Raw genomic sequence first — 26,381 nt, forward strand, 5'->3', positions numbered from 1 at the left:
AGAAGTTTGAGGCTTCAGTGAGCTATGACTGTGCCACTACACTTCAGCCTGAGTGACAGAGGTAGACCCCGTCTCTAAACAAATAAACAAATACATAAATTATTTTTAAAGGAGGATTCTAAAGGCTGAATTGACAATTGTCTAACAATTGGTAAATAGTAAAGCTGGGATCCCAACTTTGTCTGGCACTGGAATTAACGTTAACCACACCGAAATTCTTGAGGTAGAGAAGGCTTGAATTTTTACTTACTTTATTACATGTCTGCCTTTCTTCTTCACTCCACAACTCATGTGCCTCTCTTAATTTTTTTGAGGTGAAGAGTACCACCATGTAAAACACAGTCACATGGCTCACAGATAAAGCTCACTGAGAGGGGATTTAGGGAAATGAGACAGGAAAGAGAGGTCACAATCTCTAAGACAAACAGTCCCACCAGACTACTGAGATGTCACCATGGATTAGAATGCAGCATTTTTATTGTAAAAGTCCACATGTTAGGCAATTCCCTTTGTGAAAAGGTTTCCAAATACATAGACAGGGAGCAGCTTATAATAAGTATTATATTATATATAATATATATTCATATTGCCAATACTATGCACACATTGGAAAGCTAGCTTTTTGTAGTGTCCCCATTACAGAACAGATTTCAAGTTGACAATAACATGTTTCTCACCATTGAAACTTGCCAACAACTCTCCCAAAGAGTCAACATTTAATATATTGACAATTCAAAACAAGAAAATAATTCATTCTATTTACATTTGTTTGAGGTTATATACTGGAGCACTGTTATATTAAAGGTTTGTAAATCTGGCAGCTAAATGTGTTTCAAGATTCATCCAGATGACTTGATGATGACTTTACACGGTTTTATATTGACAAAGCCACTCTCTCTTTTCTAGTCTTTTTAGGTTATCTGTAAAGTTATACTAGCTATGATTAATTATGACACAGTAATAATTTCCATAAAAATAATTAACAAAGGGTGCTATTTTAGAAAAATAAGGATTCAGGATGAGTACATGAAGATAGAGCTCAACTCATCGTGTTTTAAGTCTGGAGAAATTGCTTTGTTTAATTACAATATAATCTAATGAGGCCACAGTCATTGGCTCAACCTCTATGTGAGTCATTCATTTTTTTTTTCTGTTTTTAAAAGCTAATCTTCAATACTTTTTCACACAGAATACTACATTCTGAACACTAGTCAGGTATGAATTTTGCTTTTTCCTGTTGTAAGTTCACAAACAAAATTGTGGATAGGCAAGGACTGACTCATCCCCAAACCTGGAAAAATAATACACAAATTCTAATTATGCCCTAGTAGAGTCATTTCTATACACAAACATAGGACATAAATATTGTTTTAAAATGAGTATGGACTTTGCCTAAAATAATTTTTTGAAGATGAACATAAATAGCTAAAGCTCTTTGGATCCTACTGGTTATTTTTACAAAATCAAATATCACTTGACAACACCTATGTGAGAAGATGAATCACTGGTTTCAGGTCAGCACAGAGATTTGCCAGAAGCATGTGAGGGCAATTCACTTCAAACCATATTTATTGAGCACCAATTATGTGCCAGGCACTATGCAAGGTGCTACGGACCCAAAGAGGAAATGACAAGGATTCTGCCCACAAGGCACTCACAATCACTAGAAGCAGATCTTGAGATGGAGAATAAGTTCTGTTATGATCTATCATCCTAAAAGGAAGAAAAAAATAGCGGCAAGCACATACAATTACTTTATACTCTAGTTATGAAATTGGGCATATTTAGAGGTGACAAATGTTGATTATTCAGCCTATATTTTACTTAAAGTGTTGTAATATGTCATACAAGGAAAAAATAAGCTGTTCGAATCTTCATGCATGAGGGAGAAGGCAATGAAAATTCCTCCCTCCATTTCCAAACCCAAATCCTCATAATTACATTCAGGATTCTTTTATAGCCCAAGGACACAAAATAAAAGACAATAGGATGATAACTTCAATCCATTTATTTTGGATCTAAAGAGATGCATGCACTAAACTTGAAGCATTCTAAGTTATTGAAATATTTACATCATTGTACATGAATGTGGAGGAAATTTTTTTCCTATTTTGAGATAAAGGTGTAATAGATTTCTGGACTAGGCTTTCATATTTAAAGTGAGTTATGATTTTTCTTAAATGAGGGAGGTATTCTATTGGGATCAAATTTATCACAACTTGACCTGGAGTGAACATAGGGTACAGTTTTGGACCTTTTCTATCTAAATGCATTACGAATCTAGTAAGGATACCACTACTGTAAATAGTCAGGGCTTTCACTATTTCATTTGCTGTAGCTGAAAAATATCTTACTTGGTTTGAATTTTCTTGCTCTAATTTTACTTTGCCTTGCAGGTTTGAAACACAGCAAACATCGAAGTTCAAAGTACACTAACCAAAGGAGGGCTGGGCACAAACAATATGACATTATAAAATTTACCAGGTTTGGACATAGAAACAAATTCAGATCATTATCAACCACATAGAGGATTATTTAAGTGGACTTAGAACAGACATCGCTCCATGAGACTCAGTGAATAAGATCCATATCAATAAAACCCATACCTCTTCACAGGTAGAGGTAGGAGACCCAATAAACCAGATTAAACAGGCAGAAGGCAGTGGGGAAGAAGATCCGAGCATAGGAGTCCATTTTGGCAATGCGGATATGTATCCTCCCATGTCTCCAAGCTCCCGTTCGACAATCTTCAAAACAGCAGAAAAAACTGGCACAGTCCTTGCCGTCCAGACACTCATAGCCGTACTCTTCATCTCTCTCTTGAAGGTGTGTAGCATTATTCATTTGAATGGTTGCTGATCTTGGGCGGATATCAATGGTAGGGGCCTGGGACGAGGGTAGGGAAGGAGAGGGATCAGTTAGTTGTTCTCGAGAGATCCTAGGCTGTTTTTCCACAATGTCACCAATGTGATGATGAATCTGAAAATGGGTACTCAGGAAATTGCTATGACATCATGATCTACAATGGTAAAACTGAACTTAGAAAGATAGCACATTTGCAGATTTCAAATTTTGAGCTTAAGCAGTGCAGCTGAAAATAATATCATCAAGCTAATAGCTATAGCAAGGAGATTGAACACCAAAAGAACTCAAAGTTAGATATTTAAATCAAATTACATGGAATCTTATTCTAGTAACTACTAGATGTGAGGTTGGTTACATGAAGGCATTTAATGGTGCTGCATGTGAGTGGAACAGAGAAATAAAAATGCATCAATTCTGAAATAAAATATTGTGTCATGCTTAGTTATAGGCAAATAGAAAACCCATTACACTGAGCAAATGTATTAAATGTTAATAGAAAATGTTAAAATCTATATAAATATAGAATTTTCCTTATTTTATACCACAACGGTATGGCTTATGTTTTAAAAGACTATGATACTTTTTCTAATATTCACCATCTATAAGCTTAAGAATGTCAACATTTACCTACATGTGAACGGAAACTGAGAAAAGAAGGTTACTACTTGTCAAATTTCCTGCTAGAGCAGCTGGTAAATTTCTACACAACTAAATGATATATTTAATGTTAATTTGGATGATTTCATTTTAGGATAATGTAAACAGAAATTCTAACGTCTCAGAATCAGCTATTATATTTGAATAGAAATCTCATTGCAACATATTATAGTACAGCCAACAAGCCCAGGGATCGCTCTGGAAATAAGGAATGGATATTTTAACTCAAAGCCTTTCAAAAAGAATATTGTTCTTACAGAACTTACAGGTAGTGTTCAGAAAAACAGAAATCATTAAGTTTAAAAAACAATAATGAACCAATCCATTTTGAATTAAGATTTACAGAGTTAAATTTTAGTTTTAAAAGAGTACAAACTTGGTAGGTGTAACTAGTAAGACTCAATCCCATTTTCATCTGAAAAGAGGAAGCTCATTTTGGCTTTGATGGATAAAGCAGCCTTCTTTACCTATGACATTTCATAGGAATTATAGCTTTTGAACTTGGTGTAAGATTAAAACCTATGTGAATTAGTGTATAGTTGCTGAACCAACTCTAGAAGTCTATAGAACTTTCTCCAACATATTATCTCTAGTAGAATGCTTAAATGTCTACTCATAAAACAAAATAAAACACCATGTAAGCATTAATAGTTAAATTCAGCAGTTGCATGCAGTGAATTTCCATTCCAAAAACATTATACCTTGAAGGAAAACATCCGAAGAAGCTTTGGGTTTGTAGACAGAAAAGAGAATTGCATTTGTTTTTAATAAAAAGGAGAAAAAAAGAAAAGAAAAAAAAGAGAGAGACAAGATAAATTAAAAATACATTTTGAAAACATAGTAAGTGGAATGAACTGAAATTATAAACACAGAAGGAGAGTTCTGAGCTTGGGATAAAGTATTTGCTTGAAGTTAAGTGTAATTTTGTAATTACTAGTGAAATTTTTAATAAATTAATCTACAATTATTTGACAGAAGAAGGCAGAGTTGTTCAATTGTGAGGAAGTTTTCTATTGTCTGGTTCCCCTGTTTAAAAATACCATGATTCTATTTTCTAATTATCATCAAGGATAACTTAATAGGTGAGTCTTGACACAATTATCCAAAAGCCATATTGAACAGGAAAATAAACTTTCAGCTTCTCATTCCTAATTTATTTTCTTGCTAGCTCTGATAAATCATCTAACTGCCTAAAAAGAAGTGCATCAAATTCTCAGGTAATTTCATTTTCTCAATTTTTTTATCCTGTTCTCCTCTGTCTTTTCTTCTTCTGCCATTTCCATGACTCTGAATAAAGGAATCTGCTTCTATCTTTGAAACAAAATCCACTCTGCAATGGCATAGCTGACAGAGAGGGCCAAGGGGCTTTTTCCAAAGGACTCATCAGAACTTGTTTGAAAGCCAGTCCTTACATCCTTGTTATAGCTGGCAGGTAATATGCCAACTCTCAATAGAACCACCTTCTTGAGGAAGAGTGAAATGGAAAGTGAACAAGAGGGAGCAAACAAAAACAACACAACAAGGAAAATAAAACAAGGATAGAGAAAATAGAAAGTCAGAGAGAGGCAAAACAGAGAGGGAAGGGAAGGACTGCATAAAGCATTGTAAATATTTGAGCAGTTAAAGACAAGCATTTTTTAAAAATCAAGAATAATGATGTTTCTTTCTTTACATGTTCCAAAGTCTTACATTCAAATAAATACATTACTCTTGTAGTATTTCACTTGGGTTTCTGGAGCTGCATCAGAATACAACCTAGAATCAGCTAAATTCCTTCCTTACAATTCAACCTCCAAAGTCTCTGGATTGGATAGGTAGAGAGTATTATGGCTCTCAAAGCAGAAGGCCACGATCCAGGATTGTCAGGTGATTCTCTTTGCCCATATCTTGAAAGGGAATGGACCTTAACTTTCGTGGGGACTTCTATGAGCCAGCCACTTTGTTCAGGTGTGCAAATGGGTAACTATGTGCTCTCCTCAACACTCACAATAAAAAACAATTGCTTTAGGCATTTGTGTTTGCACCTCATCCTCACTATTTAAAGTTTGGTGGCAAGTAGAAGTCATCCTCCCTGTTTTCAAATTGTGACACTGAAATCAATCCAGGCTGGTAACTGTATAAATCATCAAAATCAACTATCTACACATTCATGTGTAGAGTACTATGTAATATTTTGGGATTTTTTGTTTTGCCCTTCATCGCCACATTTATTTCTCATAGTAGTCCCATAAGACAAGTGTTTTTAAATAATACACTATATATATATATATATATATATATATATATATATATATATATAACACAAGGAGGCTAACTAACTTGCCCATATAATAGTAAATCATTTGTTTTAAAAAGAAAAAGATACATTTCGAGAATGAAATCAATAGAAATGCTCTGGTGACAATACCCACACTCCACCTCCACACACACACTAAATCATTTGCAAAAATGTAGTCAGCCTTGAAATTTCAAGGACCTTAAAGCTTCCTAGTGGAATGCCTTAGATGAAAGTTTTAATTTAAAACATCAGTAACTTAATAATATTATCATGGCCAGGCGCAGTGGCTCACGCCTCTAATCCCAGCACTTTGGGAGGCCGAGACAGGTGGATCACCTGAGGTCAGGAGTTTGAGACCAGCCTGACCAATATGGTGAAACCCCGTCTGTACTAAATATACAAAAATTAGCCAGGAGTGGTGGCACGAGCCTATAGTCCCAGCTACTCAGGAGGCTGAGGCAGGAGAATTGCTTGAACCCAGGAGGCGGAGGTTGCAGTAAGCCGAGATCCCGCCACTGCACTCCAGCCTGAGCAACAGAGCGACACTCCATCTCAAAAAATCAGTGAAACCTGGAATAATAGCAACAAGAAGGTCACATTTCTCAAAAATGGCTTTAGTCTCCACAAAATAAAGAGAGCAGGTAACTATATTTGCATAAGAATTCTGACATAGAGAAACAGAAACAGACTTGAGTCTCTCTCAAGTAACTAATGACCGTAAATGAATCATTATGGCCTGGCTAAACTCATACATGCTGTATTCTTCTTGGAGCCCAAACTGCTGAGCCTTAGCCTGCAGATAGGCTAATGAAAACAAACTCAACCGAAATCATAACAATTTCAATGGTCCCAGTGGAAAATGATACATACAGGGTTTTTCTTCTTTTTATCTTTGTCCTTGCTTGGTTTCCGATTGCTGACAAAATAATGCAAGGTGCCATACTCCACCAGAGCAGAGAAGACAAAGATGAAACAAACAGATACAAAGAGATCCATCGCTGTGACATAGGAGACCTTGGGGAGTGATTTCCGGGCAATAGTGCTGAGGGTGGTCATTGTCAGGACAGTGGTGATACCTGAAGAGAGGTGTAATAAAACAGGTCATGTGATTGCATAAGCAAGTTGGGTAACTGAGTCACTCGTGAGACTACATTGTTTCATGACTTCTGATGGGCAGTTTCAGCAATGGGAAAGGAGGTATAAGTGGATTTAATTCACTCTATTTACAAATATTTATTGCCTGTTTACTATGTATCAGTTGAAATGACAAACCCTGATGAATAGATTTGGTCTGGCCTTTATGTACCTTGTATTTTAGTGAGAGAGATGTACTGTGAATCATGTCAGCAGAGAAAAGTATAATGTCACATTATGGTATGTGCCATGGAGAATACAGGGATGGTGAGAATGTAGTTAGATGGAATGCTCAGAGAAGACCTTTTTGAAGAGTTGATGTTTAAAGTAAAGCTTAAAATGTAAGAAGAAACTAACCTTTTGATTATTATTAAATTAAGGGAGGGTTCTGAGAAAGAGAAATCTTGTCTGTTTTTTAAATTTTTAGAAGACCTGGCACCTGGGGAGGGACAAGGGGATTAAAATTATTTTGATAAAAAGGAAGTTATAAAATGTGGCATATGCAGCCAGTTTACATTTTATTCCAAGTGCAAGGAGAAATTATTCAAATATGCTAAATAAAGGAGGTGGGTTATGTGTAAGTGACATGCTCTGATTGATGGATTCTTTTTAGATTATTATAGAATTAAAATAAGTATCTCAGAAGTAACATAATAAGTAATATTTACTGAAAACTTCCTTCTGCCAAGGGCAATGATAAGCACTTCATACACATTGTTTCTTTGAATCTTCACAGCAGGTATTTTCATTCTGAATTTATAGATCAGAAGAACAAGGCTAAAGGACCAGTACCACATCCAATAGTTGGTAAGTAGCAGACAGAATTGAACACAGAAATTACATGTGTGATTTCAAAGCTCATACTTTACTAATTATACAACAGCATCTATCCAAACCTGTCCTCTCCAGTGGTTGTTTAGTGACAGGGAACAAGTCAAGACAACCTATATTTATCAACCAGAGAAGGATGAGGAGCTCTCTTATGTAAAGTTGTGTTATTTATACTGAAGGCAACATGGATTCAGTATTCAAATAGGTTCTAGCTCTTGCTATAGGAACTTAAGTCATCTTAACACTTTAGGCCTCAGTTTTCTCATCTGTAGGACTAACTCTTTGAAGGTCCACCTAGCTTACCATTCTACGATTCTAGTTCAGCATTTCTAATCCTGAGTGGAGGCATCTTTCTGTACTCTAAAAGCAATAATCCCACACTTTTACCAGGTTTTGTTATTTATATTTCTTACGGGGGACAGAAAAGAAAAATAAAGTTTGCATCATTTAATGATGTGCAATTCTGACTATTACGGCCAACCAAGAGACTTCTAGGGGACAGTCAGATTCTCCTCTGTCAAACGGAAGTGCTAGGGAAACTTCCAAACAGGTCGGCCCAGGCATGGTGGCTCACACCTGAAATCCCAGTACTTTGGGAGGCCGAGGTGGGTGGATCAGGAGGTCAAGAGTTTGAGACCAGCCTGGCCAACATGGTGAAAATCTTGTCCTTACTAAAAATACAAAAAATTAGCTGGGCTTGGTGGTGGGTGCCTGTAATCCCAGCTACTCAAGGAGCTGAGGTAGGAGAATCACTTGAACCCGGGAGGTGGGGGTTGCAATGAGTTGAAATCGTGGAATTGCACTCCAGCCTGGGTGACAAGAGTAAAAACTCTGTCAAAAAGAAAGACAGACAGACAGAAAGAGAGAGAGACAAAGGAAGGAAGGAAGGAAGGAAGGAAGGAAGGAAGGAAGGAAGGAAGAAGAAAGAAGAAAGAAAGAAAAAGAAAGAAAGAAAGAAAGAAAGAAAGAAAGAAAGAAAGAAAGAAAGAAAGAAAGAAAGAAAGAAGAAAGAAAGAGGTAGAGAGACTTGGAGGGCAAGAGAAGAGGAAGATACTGAGAAAAGCACCAGTGTCATACAGGAAAAGAGGTAAAGCTTTTGTTCTCTAATAAGTAGGTAACTGGTAGAATATGCTTAGAAGAAAGCTGAGAAAAGCAAAAACACTCTTGAATAAAGGATAAGTAAGAGGAAATAAAATTACTGTTATTTTCCTAATCGTTCAAGTCTTTGTCCGAGCCATTTTTGAAGAGTTTAGCTACATTTCCAAGAACCATGTGGTTCTCTTGGGTCATTTAATTGTAGCTTAATATGAAAGTTTCCTAAATACATACTTGTTACGAAATTCCAGAGAGTGGAAAGACTGGTATTGGTTTAAATAACTATAGAGGAAGGGTAGCCTTTAATACAGGAAAGAGATGATCAAGGGAACTATGTTTATAAATACCATCAGCCCTTTTCTATACTATTCCTGATTATGTAATAACCAATCTCCCTTTCTAGTCTGTATACTCTATGAAAAAAGAATCCGTCTTGATGACTACTATAACCCCACAGTGGAGCATCATGCTGGGACTCAATAAATGTTTGTTCATTTATGTGTGAAACAATGAATCAATGCATAGTATATACCCGAAAGATCAAAGGTGCTCAATCTACATTTGAGAATAGGAAATCGTAATTATCACTTTTGGGAGATATTTTTAATTGCAAATAAAGTAGTTAAGATTTATTGATCTTTTCCTTTGGCCACATACTGTGTCAAGCACTTTCTCTCTGTTATCTCACAATATCCTCATAATGATTCTATGATGTAAGTATTATTATTACTATTATTATTATTATTACAGGTGACAAACACTGAGCATTGGAAGAATAAAAACTTGTTCAAGATAGTAAGTGTTAGAGATGAGCTACAAACCTAGGCAGCCTGACTTCAAATGCTGTGCTCTGAACCACAGTATTTTAGCTCCATAAATACATGAAAAATACATGGCATGAAGCACCAGACAGATGGGACCTATTGTAGATTCCTGACTGGGGAGGTGATATGGGTCTGGCGTCTTGCATAATATCATGGTAGAACCTTAGGGAGGTTTCAGATCCTCATCTACAAATTGGGAGTGGTGGCGGTAATGATGGGGAGCCTTATAAGTCTCCTGTGAAGATTAAATTTAAAAACTGCATACGGTACCAATACCTAGTAAAATCCTAATATATATTAGGTATTGATAGTTTTTATTTTAGAAAAGAAAGTTCTACTTCTTAAACTAAAAAACATTTAATTAGATTGTCTATGCATTAATTCATGTAAGTTTCTGATTGTGCCTACTCACAACTGATATTTTTGCAGAGGACTGAAAAACTAAATTGGCACTGTGGCCTTCATTTTACAATCAGGCCTGAGGCCATACTTGACTCTTGACAAGTGAAAATGTCAGTATTTATGGTAGGTACTGTAGATGAGTTAATTTTTTTTAAATGTGGCATGTGACAATTTGGGAGAAACAAATTTTGACTTGCAAGTTAAATACTGATCCAGCAAATTGGGAAAAAGTCATTTTGGCTACATAGACATTCATCACAGCCATGTAGAAATAGACTCTTGAAGAACTGCCTCATGATATTTTCAGGGCTCTGCCTGGAGCCACAGGAAAGAAACTCCAATGACATCAATAGTGAGAGGCAGAGTAGGGATGGTTTATATTGGCTCCTCAACCAACAATAAGACAGCTTCCATTTTGATAAGTAAATAAGTTAGACTTATCTTACCTGGGTAGATGAAATATATCCATAGCTTTTACCAGTTCCTCCAGTCTTGGCATGAAGTAAGCTCTTCAGGGATGTTACCTCACCTCAAAGCAGTTAGGTGAAAAGTACCAAATGGTATTTTCATTTCATTCATTGTCACTACACCAGAAATATGCCTCAACAACTACCACCTGGGCATCAAACTACATTCACTTTTATATGCTCCAAGATGATGGCTGCCCATACTCTCGGACTCTGTGCTCAGAAAATAGCCAGTATTTCTAAGTCACGTGGATAAATTTATCTTGCGCATCAAACAATGTGGCCTAACTGTTCTGTGGCAAGAAGCTTAAGGTCTGCATGTGCTTAAGGTCCTCTCATTTAACTCTGGATTTTAAACATTAAGAATAGTAATTGGACTCAATGAAATCTAGAGCAGGGTTCTAAAAGGTGACTGCACATTTGAATCACCTGTGGATTTTTTGTTTGTTTTTCAATTCTAACACCTAAGTCAGGTTCTAGACACATTAGATAAGCATTCTTGGGGTTGAACTAAGGAATCTGCACTTCAAAAAGTCCTCTAGTGACTTAAATGTGCAATTAAATTTAAGGACCACTGATCCAGAAAAGTGAGACAGCAAAGTTAAAATAGAGAAACTGGCTCAGCTCCGCTTCTCAACTGTACCTACAATTGGCCTTCAACAAGGCCTCCTACCCAGCAAACCTATGTCCCATCAGCTGAGGTGCAGATCTACTACCTCCTTATGCTGTGACTTTGTATATGTCATCTAACCTTGCAGCACCTCTACTTCCTTAGCTCAGCTCTAAAAATTGTGATAATAATGATGATCACAGCAACTTCTACATGCAGGTGTTTTGAAGAATAGAAAAGACATAGAGACCATATTGAGCATTCCTGACTTACAAATTACAAACAAGTAGAAGCACCTATCTGCTGTTTGCTCAAGGGCCTCTCGCTTATTCCAAAACTCACTCACTTTGATCCCTTCTTCCACCACGATCCTCTGCCAGCGAATACTTATTTACTGAGTGGGTTAAATGAGTTACCCAAGAAGTCATGAGAGAGATTTTGGCCAGCAAGAATCCAGGCTTCAAGAGGAGAGATTGATTGGAAATATCTTCCTTAAAATGTTTTTGGGAAGAAGGTGGATGGGAATACGTCAGTGTATTTGCTCCATCCATACATAAGTGTATACATCAATTGAACAATTATTTGAGGTACCAGCCATGTTCCAGGCACTGTACTAGAGATGTACAAGACTTACGTTCTGATGAGAGACATAGAAGCTTGTAATGCAGTATATATCTGTTCATAGTGACAAGTAATAGTCCTAAAGTAATAGGCTCAACATATTTGGGGTTTGTTTCAGCATGTAGCATTAGACAAGATATTTTAATTTTTGAGAAGGACTTGTAACACAAAGTACCACATATAACAGGAAAAATCAAAATAACTTTCTTTTGAAACAGATGGGAAACTAAATTAGGTTTGGAAGAGGACAGATATGCAAATGATGTCTTTTTTCCCCCAGTAATCACTTCTGCCCTCAGCTTAATAACTTAGTACAGACCATTTTGTCAGAAAATGACTATAGTAGCCAACATTTCTGAGGCTTTACTTTTCACGTGCAATTTGCATCGAATACTTTATTTAACCCTAGTAGAACCCAATAAGTTAGGTACAGGAAATTATATATGAGGAAACTGAATTAGAGATTAAATGACATTCTAATGTTGTACTAAATGTGTGATGTCAAACCCATATTTGTGGGACTCCAAAACCCAATTTCCTAGCTATTACACCCTACTGACTCTTTAGACAGTTAGCAAGGAATGTGGTTCTAGGTTTTACATAGCTGATGAAAGGGTGTTGAATTTTGTTCACGTCTCACTAGATTTATTTTTTAGTTAAGGTTTTAAAAAGTTTCACGTGTTGGGCTTTGTTTCAGTCTATGTGAGTCTTCCTCCCCATGTGAAGAAACAGATGGGAAAATTCAGGACAAAGATCACCATATATATTAGACTGAGCAAATTGCAAATAATCTTGAGTCGCTTTTCCCCCACAAAATTCACAGGTAAATATGTTTTCTCAAAAATAATTTTTTCCATGGCTGTTCTGTAAAGAGCCAATTACTTCAAATGTTATCTCAATAATTACTCATGTGGGGAATAGCCAACAGCCAATGGCATGCCGGTAAATGTGTAACAATTAATTCTAGAAAAAAGAAGGCCCTGACTTTTGTTTCCATGTTGTTAATATTTCCTCCTGGGCTGACTTCACATTAACAATGTGACATCACTGAATACCAAGTTGGGAAGAGATAAACACAATCAACTTGCATGAGCTGGTGTAAGCAGCTGCAGCATATTACCCAGAGACCTAAACAAACACATCTGTTAATATTAAAACGGTTTTTAAAAAATAGTTAATTAAAATTTCTTAAGAAAAGTTACTCAAGAAAACCTACCAAGGTAACTAAGGAGAACCCAACTAAAGAAGTAAAAAATCTTTTTTTTTTAATTATACTTTAAGTTTTTGGGTACATGTGCACAATGTGCAGGTTTGTTATATATGTATACATGTGCCATGTTGGTGTGCTGCACCCATTAACTCATCATTTAACATTAGGTATATCTCCTAATGCTTTTCCTTCCCCTTCCCCGCACCCCACAACAGGCCTCGGTGTGTGATGTTCCCCTTCCTGTGTCTAAGTGTTCTCATTGTTCAATTCCCACCTATGAGTGAGAACATGCGGTGTTTGGTTTTCTGTCCTTGCAATAGTTTGCTGAGAATGATGGTCTCCAGTTTCATCCATGTCCCTACAAAGGACATGAACTCATCATTTTTTATGGCTGCATAGTATTCCATGGTGTATATATGCCATATTTTCTTAATCCAGTCTATCATTGTTGGACATTTGGGTTGGTTCTAAGTCTTTGCTATTGTGAATAAAAAATGCCAACTCTCTTGAATATGAAACAAATGGTATTTCTATGCAATTGCAGGCTAAATTTAAAGCAGATCAACATAGAAATGGAAATAAAAATTACTTGTATTTGGTACTTATCTTGAGAAACTGCAACATAAACAAAGGTGTCTCACCTAAAGATGTTCTGGCTGGAACAGCATCTTTATTGATCCAGAAAGACACCCAGGATAGGACGACAATGAGTGTGCAGGGGATATAGGTCTGGATGGTAAAGTATCCCATTCTTCTGCTCAGATCAAAGTAGACAGACATGACCACATAATCTCCTGGAACAGAACAAAGATAACACCATACAACCCTTTATCAATCACTGGAAAGCATTAAAAGTAAGCATGTATTTAATGGTCATGCACACACATTTAAATTAAGAGTTTTCTACAAGTGGTATGTTGAAAACTATTTTTGCCCACTTGGGTTAAAAAATAAAAATGAAACAAAACCTAAACTGAATCCCAATTCTTTTAGAAGCAATTTGTCTACTAGATAGAAGGAAACATTTTTAGCATACTGATCATATTTTCTTCTTTCTGTGCTTTCTGACATACTCTCTTCCTACTTCACAAACATTATAAAAATGTTTGTTTGGTGAGGGGTAGGGAACAGTATTTCTACGTTGTGCATATCTTGTCTGCAGTTCATTCTAGGTTTTGTAACAATTTCTTCTTATTTCTTAGGACAAAATCTTTATCTGTAAAAAACATACAGGAATATCCTGGTGCTTGACACTAATAAATGACTATTTTTCTCAGAATTTATAACTAAATTCCTATGATGACATTTTTTCACATGTTCATTGCATCACATGGTTTTCCTTTATAGCAGTTACTTTAAATTTTAAGTGTTTATACATTTGTGTGGTGATTTTTGCAGTACCTTTCCCCCTACTGGACTTTATCTGCATGAGTCTACAAATAGTGCCCATTTAAGCCCACCATTGCAAACTAGTACTTAGCATTCTGCATGACTCCAAACAGGCATTCAGTAACATTTGTCAAGTAATTGTGCAAATGAATTAATGCCTTTATAAACTGTACACATAAAATTCTCTAAAAATCAAGAAGATATATGATGGAACATTTGAATTAAAAAGCAAAATTTGGCTGGGCGCGGTGGCTCAAGCCTGTAATCCCAGCACTTTGGGAGGCCGAGGCGGGCGGATCACGAGGTCAGGAGACCAAGACCATCCTGGCTAACATGGTGAAACCCCATCTCTACTAAAAATTACAAAAAATTAGCCTGGCGTTGTGTGGGCGCCTGTAGTCCCAGCTACTCGGGAGGCTGAGGCAGGAGAATGGCATGAACCCGGGAGGCGGAGCTTGCAGTGAGCCGAGATTGAGCCACTGCTCTCCAGCCTGGGCAACAGAGCGAGACTCCTTCTAAAAAAAGAAAAGAAAAAAAAGAGGCAAAATTTATGTAAATAATCCAGACAATATATTAAGAAAAACTACTAAAAGAATAAAGGAATAACCATGTAGCCATGCATGAGAACAATTTATTGTGACACAATTTGAAGTCTCTTTTTAAAGCCATGATGCATAAGTTGCTCTTAAAATTCCACGTCATTCATTTTGAATCATCCCAAGTAAAATTTTAAAGCATTTTAACTTTTAAAATCAGAAAATATATTATAGAAACACTTCCCAGTTACTACACCTTTTTAAAATATTCTTAGAGAATATCAGTTTCAAATATTGTATCTGCACTCACAATGTGAGATGAATAAATGAGACAGCTTTTCAAATGTTGCTTCTTTTTTCTTTGCTAAATTATATTTTGCTGTAAAATACATAGATAATTAAATTCAAATCATATCTTTTAGCTTGATTAGTTGGCTTTGTGCCTACGTTTCCATACTTACTTGGCTGATTTAATCTGATTTGAAAATAAGGTGCCCTAGAAGCCTCATGCAGAGAAGACTGAATTAGCAGGGTGAGTTATTACTACTCAGTCTAGTTTTTCTTTACCACTCTCAAGCTTCACCCCATACCCCTCAGAGCTGCTGAAATAGAAAGGCCTTTATTGGCTGCTCTTTGAGGGAGTAGATTGTCCCCTAACCTTGCAATATTTCCTAAGTGGGGTTTTGAATGCCTCTTAACACTGTCTTTTGGTAGACTGGCATACAGTTATTTGTTTAAGTCAGACCTGGTCGAGGTAGTGATCATGACCTAGCACTGATCAGGGAATTAGGCTTCCAATGGGACATCAGTTTCCTCCCAGAGATCAATAAGTAGCAATTATCTAGCAACTGTGCCTAAAGACTTGAAGGTAGAAATTTTTTATCAATGATGATAGATTTTAGCTAATTCCCATAGCATATGCTTCTCTGTGTTAATTTATTGAACATAAGCTATTTAAAGCCATAGTATTTCATAAATTAGTTTGGTCTCTGCTTTTGTCCTAATTTAGAATATAACAGACACAAGCTATGATTGAAGAGTAAAAAGATTTAATTTGAGATGACCTCTATTAACATCTATCTTTTTCTTTCTCATTTCTTTGATCAGAATACTAAATGCAAATGCATCCTCTCTTATTCCAGATAGGAAAAGCAAAGTAATAAAGGAAGGTTTTTCATTTAAATAATAATATTCAGGGGTACCTTTTCTCCTGTTTTCCCAGTCCTTGAGCTTTCTGCATATTTTAAATGTGTTTAAATAAAAAATTATGAATTATCATGTTTTAAATAAAGCTAGACAATTTTAGTAACTTCTTTTCACCTTATCACGTAAGTGAATGAGGATGTGCACTTTGGTATTAATGATCTGGCACTTTTAAAGGTGAACTTTAATTTTGTCCAAAGTTAACAAGATAATTACCTCAATTCAATTCTCCACTTCCCTTTAGGTCAGAGTCTAAACTTCCATGGTCCACTTATCTATCAATTTCTATTATAAGGTAATGGCTTCTGAGCATCTCTCATCTTTGCCAGCAAGTCTACAGCTTTTCTACCAATGGATTATGGATTCAAACTTGAGAACAAGCCATTTAAAAGCAAAGCAGCTTCACAGTGACAGCCTGATGCCTGTCATATCTCCAAGGCCACGGTGGCTTTTTGTATTCCTAAAAACTCTTGGGCTAAAGAGCCTATAAAATCAAATCCCCTTAAAGTGCCGCATCAGTGATTCCCCAAGCCCAAAAGGTTTAAATGCCAAGCAAGTCAAAGGTGGTTACTTCTGCCACTTCAGATTTATTCCTCGTATTGATTTATCCTAACATATGACATTAAAGTTACAGTATTTTATGTATGAGTTTCATTCCTGCTTTGGTCTTAATTTAGAGTTTATAGATGAAGGCTATGATTGAAGAGCAGAGACATATAATTTGAAACAACATCCATTAATGTTTATCTTTTTTGTGTGTGTGAGATTCTTATGTCTAGTTTTAGGAAGAGACTATCAATGGCAGGTTTTGTTTTAAGCTGTAGTGGTAAATAACCATACGATAGTTTTAAAATTTAATATTTAGTGGAGCATTTAGGTTCTCATTTTCTACATGAAACTATCTCATCTTAAAAACTTGAAGAGTCCATGGTAAAGAAGTCTTTCCCTCTTGAACCCCTGAAATAATAGAACATAATTTTCAAGTTACCAGTCATGAAAGCCTACTATGTGTAGACACTGGGCTGAATGGTTTGCATATATTATCTGTAAATATCCTAAATGCTTTATCAGGATGGTGAAAAAATGAAGTATCAAATATATCTTCACTTTATGCATCTCTCATCATTCTTATTCAACTAAAACATAGTTGAATAAAGTGTATCTTATTCTACTAGGTTAACTTTGAAGGCATAAATAGTGTTGTACTCTTCTTTGCATTCCTTTCTCTAGCTCCTTTTTTAAGTCCGCAGATATTTTGAATCACTGCTATGCATACAGCAGTGTATTAGGTAATGTGGAGTTTAAGACATAGGGGGCCTTATAACTGATTCTAAATTAAATGTGTTAAAAGGACATAAGATTATTCTTTTTCTACAACCCAGATAGACAGAGAGATGTTCTGGAACAATGCATTCGATCTAGCTTTGGCATCCCTCATTAAACACTTGAATTGGGGGTATAATTTCATGAGGCTGATTTTGACCAAAGGCATGCAGGAAAGTTGATTGAGTTTTCATTTGGGAAAATTGTTTTCTGAAATTAGATCTGTACCTCACTCTAACACATAAAATAAATTTAAGACGGAACAAAGATCCAAATTTATGAGTGAATATAAATACTACAGAATGAAAACTATAGAATATCTATATAATCTTAATGTAGAAAAAGCTTTGTCAATTATAACACAAAATTTAAAAGGCATAAAGGAAAAAGTTATGGGGTTGACTGTGTAAAATGTAAGACTTCTGTGTTATCAAGACTGCAGTGACGGCGTGATGGCTCGCACTTGTAATCCCACTTGGGGAGCACAAGGCACATGGATTGCTTGAGTCCAGGAGTTCACCACCAGCCTGGGCAACATAGTGAAAATCTATCACTACAAAAAAAAAAATACCAAAAATCAGCCGGGCATGGTAGCATGTACCTGTAGTCCTAGCTACTCCAGGGACTGAGGTGGGAGGATCCCTTGAGCCTGGGAGGTGGACGTTGCAGGTTGCATTGGGTGGGTGGAGATCCTTCTACCGCACCTCAGACTCGTGCACTCCAGTGTGGGTGACAGAGTGAGACTTTGTTTCAAAAAAAAAAAAAATAGGAAGAAAGAAAAGAAAAGAAAAAGAAAGACTGCTATAGCTAGTTTTAAAGGGCAAAACACCACATTTGAGTGTGGTGAGATATTTCCAAAATAATATCACCAATACATAAAGAATTCCCATTTGTCACTGAGAAAAAAAAAACCTAAATTTTTAACTAAGCTAAAAAAGGGAATGAAGAACTTATAAATACAAAATACTTGAAAACTCAACTTCAGAAGGGATCAGTGAAATCCAGCGTCAAATAATAGTATTTCATTTTTAGCCTGGCAGATTGAGGAAAAAATAAATTCCTTGTTAATGTTTGGTCCTGAAAAGATGTGGACAGGGATCAGAGGTACACACTGTTGGTGGGGATACACAATGATGTGAATTTTTAGGAAGATAATCTGAAAGTATATCAAAAACGTATTTTATTTTAAAATTTCTTGGATAAACACTACAGAAACAAAAAGTTTTCAAATATTTCCATGCAATTGGCACCAAAATTTTCTCATGGTTTGTTATGTGCCTAGAAGTCTAAGTAGAACACCCAATCTTTGGGCAGAATCCCAATCTCTGAGCTTAAGGGATCCAGAACATTGTTGCGGATAAAAGATTTCCAAATTAATCAGTTGCTAACTTCTATAAATGCTACTCCCAAGCAGTTTCTGCATTCATCACCTGCCCACCATTCTCAGGGTTGTTTATTCTCTCATTAACTCTTCTGGAGTACATTCAATATCTCCTGCCAACCAGGTCCTGTGAGGTCAAGAGCAGGAAAAAATAGTATAGCTAAGCTCTAGCTTTTTGCCATCAAGGAGTTTTCAGGCCAAGAAAGTCATATCAATATATTATTGCTACATAATGGCACAAGAGCTCTAATATAACAGATACATGCCAATTTATCTTACACACCACAATTAAACTTTCTGACAGGCACATTTTTGAAAATTCTGAGTAAAGAAACCTATTTTCACTAAACTTAAATAGGTCCATGCTCCTCTTCAGAGGAAGCCCAGGCTTCTAAACCTGGCATCAAGGCTGTCGGTAATCTAAATTTAACCTAGGTTTTTCTCTCTTATTATTTTATTTGTGTCCTCTGAGCCCTAGACAAATAAATGTTTTTATTTCATACCTCTATTATTTTTCTGTCTTTATTCTTCCTGACATTATCTCTCTCCTAGATTGCTGAATAATCTCTTTACTCCTTTTCTTCATTCCAACTTTCTGACCACCTATGCCACCACCACCACCACCCCACACACATATATTCCACAATGCAACTACACCTGTGCTATCTAAAATGGTAGCCACATTAAACATACTTTAAAAAATTAAATTTACTTTCTTAGTTGCACAAACCACATTTCAAGTGCGTGAGAGCTGCATGTAGCTAGTGACTAGTGTATTGGACAGTACAGATTATAGAGCAGTTCCTTCATCACAGAACGTTCAATTGGACAATGCTAAACCAAGCTTTTCTTTCTAGAGTACATATTTGTTCAGGTCATTCCCCTTGAGCATCTCAGTATGAAATTCGCACTGCTTAACACGTGATTCTGGCCCGGTTTGCTTTGATCCATCCTGAACCATCCCAGCTTTATAATCTCCCCACTTTGAGCTCAGCCATATGATTTATTTTCTGCTTTTCCAAGGGGAAACTTCTCATTATTTTGACCTTGTTTGCAATATGTTGCTCTCAACTTCTGAAATGTTCTCTACCCCTCTGATCATGCCTATACATACAAATACCTCCAGACTCTTCAATAATTGCCCGTTGATACCAGGACACACTAAAATTCTTTAACTTGTTCTCTAGGGCTTCATATGTTGTTTTGTTTTGTTTTGTTTTTCCCTCACTATATTCCCGGACTCATATTAAAGAGTGATTCTTCACTGATTGGGGTTCTTGTAGTTCTTTACATGCCTTCCTCACCCTGCTTCCTCTTCCCACAGGGTTCTTTCACCTGCTCCCACCTCTGGCCTCAACTCTAATATCCCATCTTTCTTTACCCACTTAACTCCATTTATTTTTCAAATGTCAATTAATTTATCTCATGATGAAAGAAGCTCTTATTACATCAAATGTCCTCAGTAAGACATCATAGTAAGAGCTCAGTAAGATCACAATAAAAATATATGATGGTGAATACTGGATTATACTCTAGATTATAATTATTTTATGAGCTCTATAAGGGATGTAGCTCTAGCTATTTTGCTCACTATTTTATTCTGAGCATCTAGCACAGTGCCTGGGACATACAGGGAATTCCACAATTATTTGTTACATAAATAAACGCTTTAGCTCAGTATGACATTGTGGATGAGCTATGCACCAAAAGTCTTTAAGACCAAAGTGGAGATCAACATTGGCTTTTAAGATATTAAACTTTTACATTACAAATTATTGCATCTGGAAAAATTTTTGCTGAACTTAATGTCAATGGATAGAAGGTCACAGTGAGCTGTTAGCAATCCCAACTGCTTGCCAAGAAAAAAAAAAGAGAGAAGGGAAATCAGCTTTATCAGAGTGGCTGCATTACGTTTAGTAAAGTATTATTTAGTGATTTGAGCTTCTCAGCCAGACCCAATTAGTGAAAGAAGAGAACAAAAGGGTTTGGCTGCTAAAACACAAGCATCACAGTCTGCCAAGTCTACTAGGTGTGTTTTTGTTTAAAAACTTTGCCATTCTGATTTCATCTACTAAATTCGTGAAGAACAAAATAGCAATTGAGGGAAATATAATTTTTAAAAGTGCATTAACATAATTTTTCTGGTTTAAATTTATCCTTTAAAGACTCCATCTGAATATCCACCGAGGGCAGGGGTAGAGAACTATAGTGAAGAATGGGAACTGGTTTGAATCATTTTCCCTAGAAGGAGAGCAGTAATTTGTTCCCTGCAGGCTGCTGAGGAGGGATGGTCTTAGTCTCTTAGCTGAGATGGCTTTATTTTGGCCAATGGTATTTCTCTAGAAAAAGTGGAAAGTAGTGAGCTGTCAGCAGCCAACCCCTAAGCATCTGAGAGATGGGTGTGTGAGTCCAAGGAAGGTGATTGGGTGGCAGGGGCATCAACAGTGTCCACTGCAAGGGCAAGTATCAGATTAACTGGGTTCAAAATTCAAATCCTGTCACTAACTGGTTGTGTGATTTCAGGCAACTTTCCTATGTCTCTGAGTCTCAACTTCTTTATCTGAAAGTAAGAATAATAATAGAATCCACTTCACAGTGATATTGTGAACATAAAAAGAGTTAATACACATACCATTCTTGGTACAATTCCTGGCACATAGGATGGTACGTTAATGTCAGTTATGACAAAGCAGAGTAATCTATGAAATATGATTAAACACTGTTCTGAACCATAACAAACATAGGAGAAACTTACTAAATATTCAAAAGAGAGTTAGAGTTAGAAAGTGTCTTAGAATAAATCTATACCAACCAATTCTATCCTCTTAAAGATTAAGCAGTTGACATTCATCAAAGAAGGATGCTTTATCCAAAGAGACAGAGCTACCTAGTGGCAGGCCCAAGACTCCTGCCTTATAAACCCATAGTCCTTCTGTAGAAAATAACCTCTGCATTCTAAATCAGTGGTTAGGACTATGATGATAAATCCAAAAAAAAAAACAAAAACAATGTGGAAAGCTGACTAATTGTTGAATGTCAAGAATGTGGTTAATATAGAAAGCTGGTTTGGATAACTGGGGCCCTCAATCACAAACACAGCCTTCATTTACTCTTGAACATTATAAAATTCACATATTAGCTTTAGGAAGCTGAAAACTCATTGTCTGGAATACCAGCCTGCGTCTGACTCAACAATAGCAGAAATTTTCTCTTGGCAGATAGCTTTAGATGAAAGAAAGCTCAGTATTTGCAAAGCCTCCAAATGTAGTGGTTTTCTCTAGGTTCACGGAGCGAGGTCTTTGCTAATATCCCAGTTTTCTGCCTTCCTTTACTAGAAAATTCTCTTTATGCAAGAGGTTCTCTTTCTCACCCTCCAAAAAAGCTACCACAGATGCCTAGCCCAATGTGGAATTTTGTAATGCAATTCATTTGTCTGAGTCCATAATCAAATTCAAAAAAATGCAGCAAATATGTTCACCTTGGGATATACATAAATAAAACAACTCCAGCTCAGAAATCTAAAACCACAGCAACAAATGAATACATTTGCTACTTTGATCCATCAAAAGAGACAGCAATTTCCCAGTATAATTAACTGTAACTCCTGCAAACATCTAACTAGATATTAACACATGTTTTACATAAACACAGGGCAATTCACAGTAGTAGATCTAGTCCCAGGATTAAAGTACATGCAATCATGATAATAAGGTACAGAAATGCGGGTAAGTTGTTTAAATTCTCCCACTAAAGTAGGAATAAACAAACTTATTGCTAAGGCTATTGTGAGAAACACATTTGCTAATGGTAGGGAAAGTGTTTTGTCATCTTTCGAACACAGAGTACAGATAAAGTGCTACATAGAGCTTTTTGAGGACAGTCGATTTCCAAAATAACTTCTGTGACATTGGTAGGTAATATTCCTGTTGAGTGATTTCTTTTTTCCTTTGTTAAAAGGCTACCTTCAGCCTTCAGGAGTAATGGTAAAGTAGCCAATCTTATTCTTGTTTCTACTAATATTAATGCATCCATGAAAGCCAGTAATACACTATTAGAGTCACACACTGTTAGAGCCAGTAATACATTATTAGAGCTCACGTATTTGCATTAGTAAAATTATGCTCTTTTGTTCAGCTCAGATTCTGAGGAACAGACTAATTACATACCAACAGGTTTTGTCAGAAGGTAACAAAATATTCTTTTAAATGTAGTTCATGTTTGTATAGAGTATGATTGTGACACTAACAGATCTAATTTACCTTTTGCAGAAGTCCCGTCTCAGGAGAAACTTTAAAATGTGAATTCATATTCCATTCTTAGCTCTCATGGTTCAATGGAAATAGTTTCAGCACTTCAGAAGAGAGGTGCCAATAAGAAGCAGATACAATAGTCTAGTTGCATCTATTAACTTTGATGAGAAAATTAGCTTTAATAGAGAAAACGGGATCTACAGAGGTGTCAGTGAAGACCTGATAAATTCTGAGAAATTTTGCAGTCATTTACTTCTACTCAACCATACATAGTTAGGGAAGTGCTAGATATGCTCCTTTGAGTAAGAGATTATAATTGATTTGTCAGAGTTGTAATCCCAGAGCCACAGAGTTGGGGTTGATATGCTACATTTTGCCCTTCTGACATAGAAATGATGAGACTGCATTTCACAGAGAAAATGAGTAGAAATTCTATTTGTGATGTGTGGAAAGAACAAAGAATTCTCAACAGAAAAATGCCTGGTCCTCAGGTCTGTCTTGAAAAACAGATGCCTTATCCACAGGGAACAACTTTTTCCATCTACTCTGGAGATAGAATCTTGTTCTCCTTAAAAATTGCTTGGTATCCATCAGTTTATAAAAACAGGACAGTATCTTTAGTAAGAACCAAGTTCGTGTCCCAAATTGGTCAAAAACTAATTTGTGATACTAGGAGGTTATTTTAACTAACCAATCTGTGACTCAGTTTCCTATTTTGTAAAATAGAGATGACAAAATTCTCCATAACAACCTGACAGAGTTCTTGCAATACCTGTTGCAATAACTGGTTGTAATTAATCAATACTTTTTGTAATTACCATCATTTTTTATTCTCTCCTAGATGCCAAAGGCTCTACTAGGAACTCTGAATGCCACCCAAAACCTAAGTTTTACTATTAGAAATATTTCACTGACTAGTATACACTATATTCAAATTTGTGGTAACTTCCTTATAGCTACTAATATTGGAGTAAGTATCTCACCACTTTTCGACCCTAAATCCAAGGCTTACCAATTATTTTTCAATAATTCTAACAAGTTAACAGCTACAAAGTTTGGAAGGGCGGTACGAACATTGGGGGACATTTGAATCATGGCATGTGGATTCAGATTATATTTAGATGGATGCTATCTTGTGGATTTGATAGTATGCATGTTAAAAGTCTTTATAAATATTCTATATAAGTTTAGTCTTTATAAATAATTTGTATTCTTTAATAATTATAAATCTTACAAATGTTTGCTCTTTCAGCTCATAGCTTATTTCATTTCTTGTTTAATATTCCTACCAAAGTTTGAGAACTACCGGAATTTAAAATATTACAAAAAAGAAAGAAGAGAATACAGTGGAGGAGAAAGAAGAAGAGAATAGTTGGGAATACTCTTAAAGTGATGTTTCTAAGTAATATTTTTTATTGAACATTGGTTTCATAATATGCTAAAAATAATGACTTCTTCAATCAGGAACATTTGATTTTTATGGAACAGCATGCAATACCACTGGAGGTTCACCATGCACATTAGCACATATATGCTTCTGCACTAGAAGATGTTTGCCTTTAACTTAGCATTTTCCAAAGATACATTATCACAAAACTAGGCTTTTAGGAAACATTTACTATAGTCTATAGTACACATATTCAGCTGGACTTGCGGTGGGGGACACTCCTCTTTAGGAGTCATAATGTCCTTTGTCTTCCCTCATTTTTTCCTGACCTGTGAACAGAAATATACGCCCTTTTAGAAGTATTGGAAAGAAAAGATTCCACTGTTTCTCCTCACACTTTACTCATTTTGGTTATCTAATTGGTGAAATTAAGACACTTCATCACATAGGTGTTTTCTTACTGAATGGATCTCATAATTCCTTGCTTTTGTCCTTCATTTGATAAGCTCTCTTGAATCAAGGCATGGATTACTGTTTAGATGATGACCTCATGATCTCTCTCCATGCCTTCTATGGGGACTCAGTGGGTGTCAGCCAGCTATTCCAAGTAAGTGTATGCTCTCCCACACCCACATCTCTCTTGAGTTGGTTAATACCAAATATTAGCCTTGGAGGAGAAAAAGTAAGAATCCCAGCTGGAAATAAAAACGAATCCTACAAACCAAGGCTACCTGCAATCAAGATAATATTTGAATACTATCTCTTCGATTTACAACTCTATCTTACAAATGGGTCAAAATCAAGAGATAAACAGAGAAATGTTATTAATAAATATAACCCCAAATCCAGAAACCTATTTTGGGGAAATAAGCGTATTAGTAGAAACGCTTTATTTTTCTTGTCATTTTCACCCTTTTGATGAGCCTGGGTAACTTTGCATTTGAAGCCGGACCTGATTAATCTAACCCAGGCACTGATATTTTCTTAAAGAAAAGGCTCCACAGAGGTAGAGAAACCCGATGTTATCAGAATACCAAGCTTTCTAAAATGGCTTTGAAAGCAGCTAGAAAAAAAAAAAATTGTTCAATTTCAGGCAACTGCAGGCAGTGGTTGCAAAAGGTCAAATCACAAAATGTTCCCCAAGATGTCAAATCACTCCTGGGAATATTCTGCAAAATTATAGGTTTAAAAACTTGACCTTACTTGCTCTTTATTCCCAAGCACTCGATTTTAAACTATCACACGCCTGCCCCCATGGAATTCTTTCACCCAGGAAGTTTTTCATTTTGTGAAATTCAAGGATATTTTTAAGATATCTGTTAAAAATCATTGCCAATATATATTTTAAAACCTCTGTACATTTTACCATACTATATAGAATTGGTTCGAAAAAGCTCAACTTCTCCGAAAAAGGAAACTTTCTGTGTTGGTGGGCAAAGTACCAGATTCAAAGTCAGCAGACCTAGCTTCCAATTCCTGCCTACATGTGACTTTGTGTGATCTTGGGTGAATCCGATCTCTTCTCTAATTCTATTTCTCTTCCCTGTAAATTATAACAAATTCAATTAAATAATAGATCAATGAAACCCTATGTAAATGTTAAATATAATTTTAATATTTAAAAATTCACAGTGTTGTTATTTAAATTTACATATGTAAATTTAACAATGGAAGCTCTAAAATTTATTTTTGAAATTTAAGGAATACAATATTTGATGGAAAATTTAAAAAAAAACTGTTATTTCTTAGTTTGACCTTTATTTGCTTTATAATGTTGGGCAAGAAATGTTACTTTACTTGTCCAGTCTGTTTTTTTCCCAGATGAAAATGGAAAAAATTATCATCTGTATCTCATAGATTTGTTGAATGGATTAAATAAATGATTCCTATGGTGTTTTAGCACAAGGACTCAGACCGG

General features: G+C 35.9%; 1 protein-coding gene across 6 annotated transcripts in view; it reads right to left on the reverse strand.

Moving 5' to 3' along the window:
• Positions 1-447: 447 nt before the first annotated feature.
• GABRG2 (gamma-aminobutyric acid type A receptor gamma2 subunit) overlaps positions 448-26,381 on the reverse strand; it is an 85,987-nt gene continuing 60,053 nt past the window's right edge. For 4 of the 6 annotated variants that reach the window (XM_030825514.1, XM_030825526.1, XM_003268619.3 and 1 more), the window contains 4 exons: positions 13,636-13,788; positions 6,671-6,876; positions 4,224-4,247; positions 448-2,886 (listed from right to left, as the gene is read on the reverse strand). In XM_030825514.1, coding sequence (XP_030681374.1) covers positions 2,611-2,886; positions 4,224-4,247; positions 6,671-6,876; positions 13,636-13,788 — 659 coding nt within the window. In that variant the 3' untranslated portion in view covers positions 448-2,610. The remainder of the gene's footprint in view (positions 2,887-4,223; positions 4,248-6,670; positions 6,877-13,635; positions 13,789-26,381) is intronic. The other 2 variants (XM_003268620.3, XM_030825502.1) reach the window with 1 other exon arrangement.

This window comes from Nomascus leucogenys, chromosome 2 (assembly GCF_006542625.1).
Source record: "Nomascus leucogenys isolate Asia chromosome 2, Asia_NLE_v1, whole genome shotgun sequence".
NCBI classification, from domain to species: Eukaryota; Metazoa; Chordata; class Mammalia; order Primates; family Hylobatidae; genus Nomascus; species Nomascus leucogenys.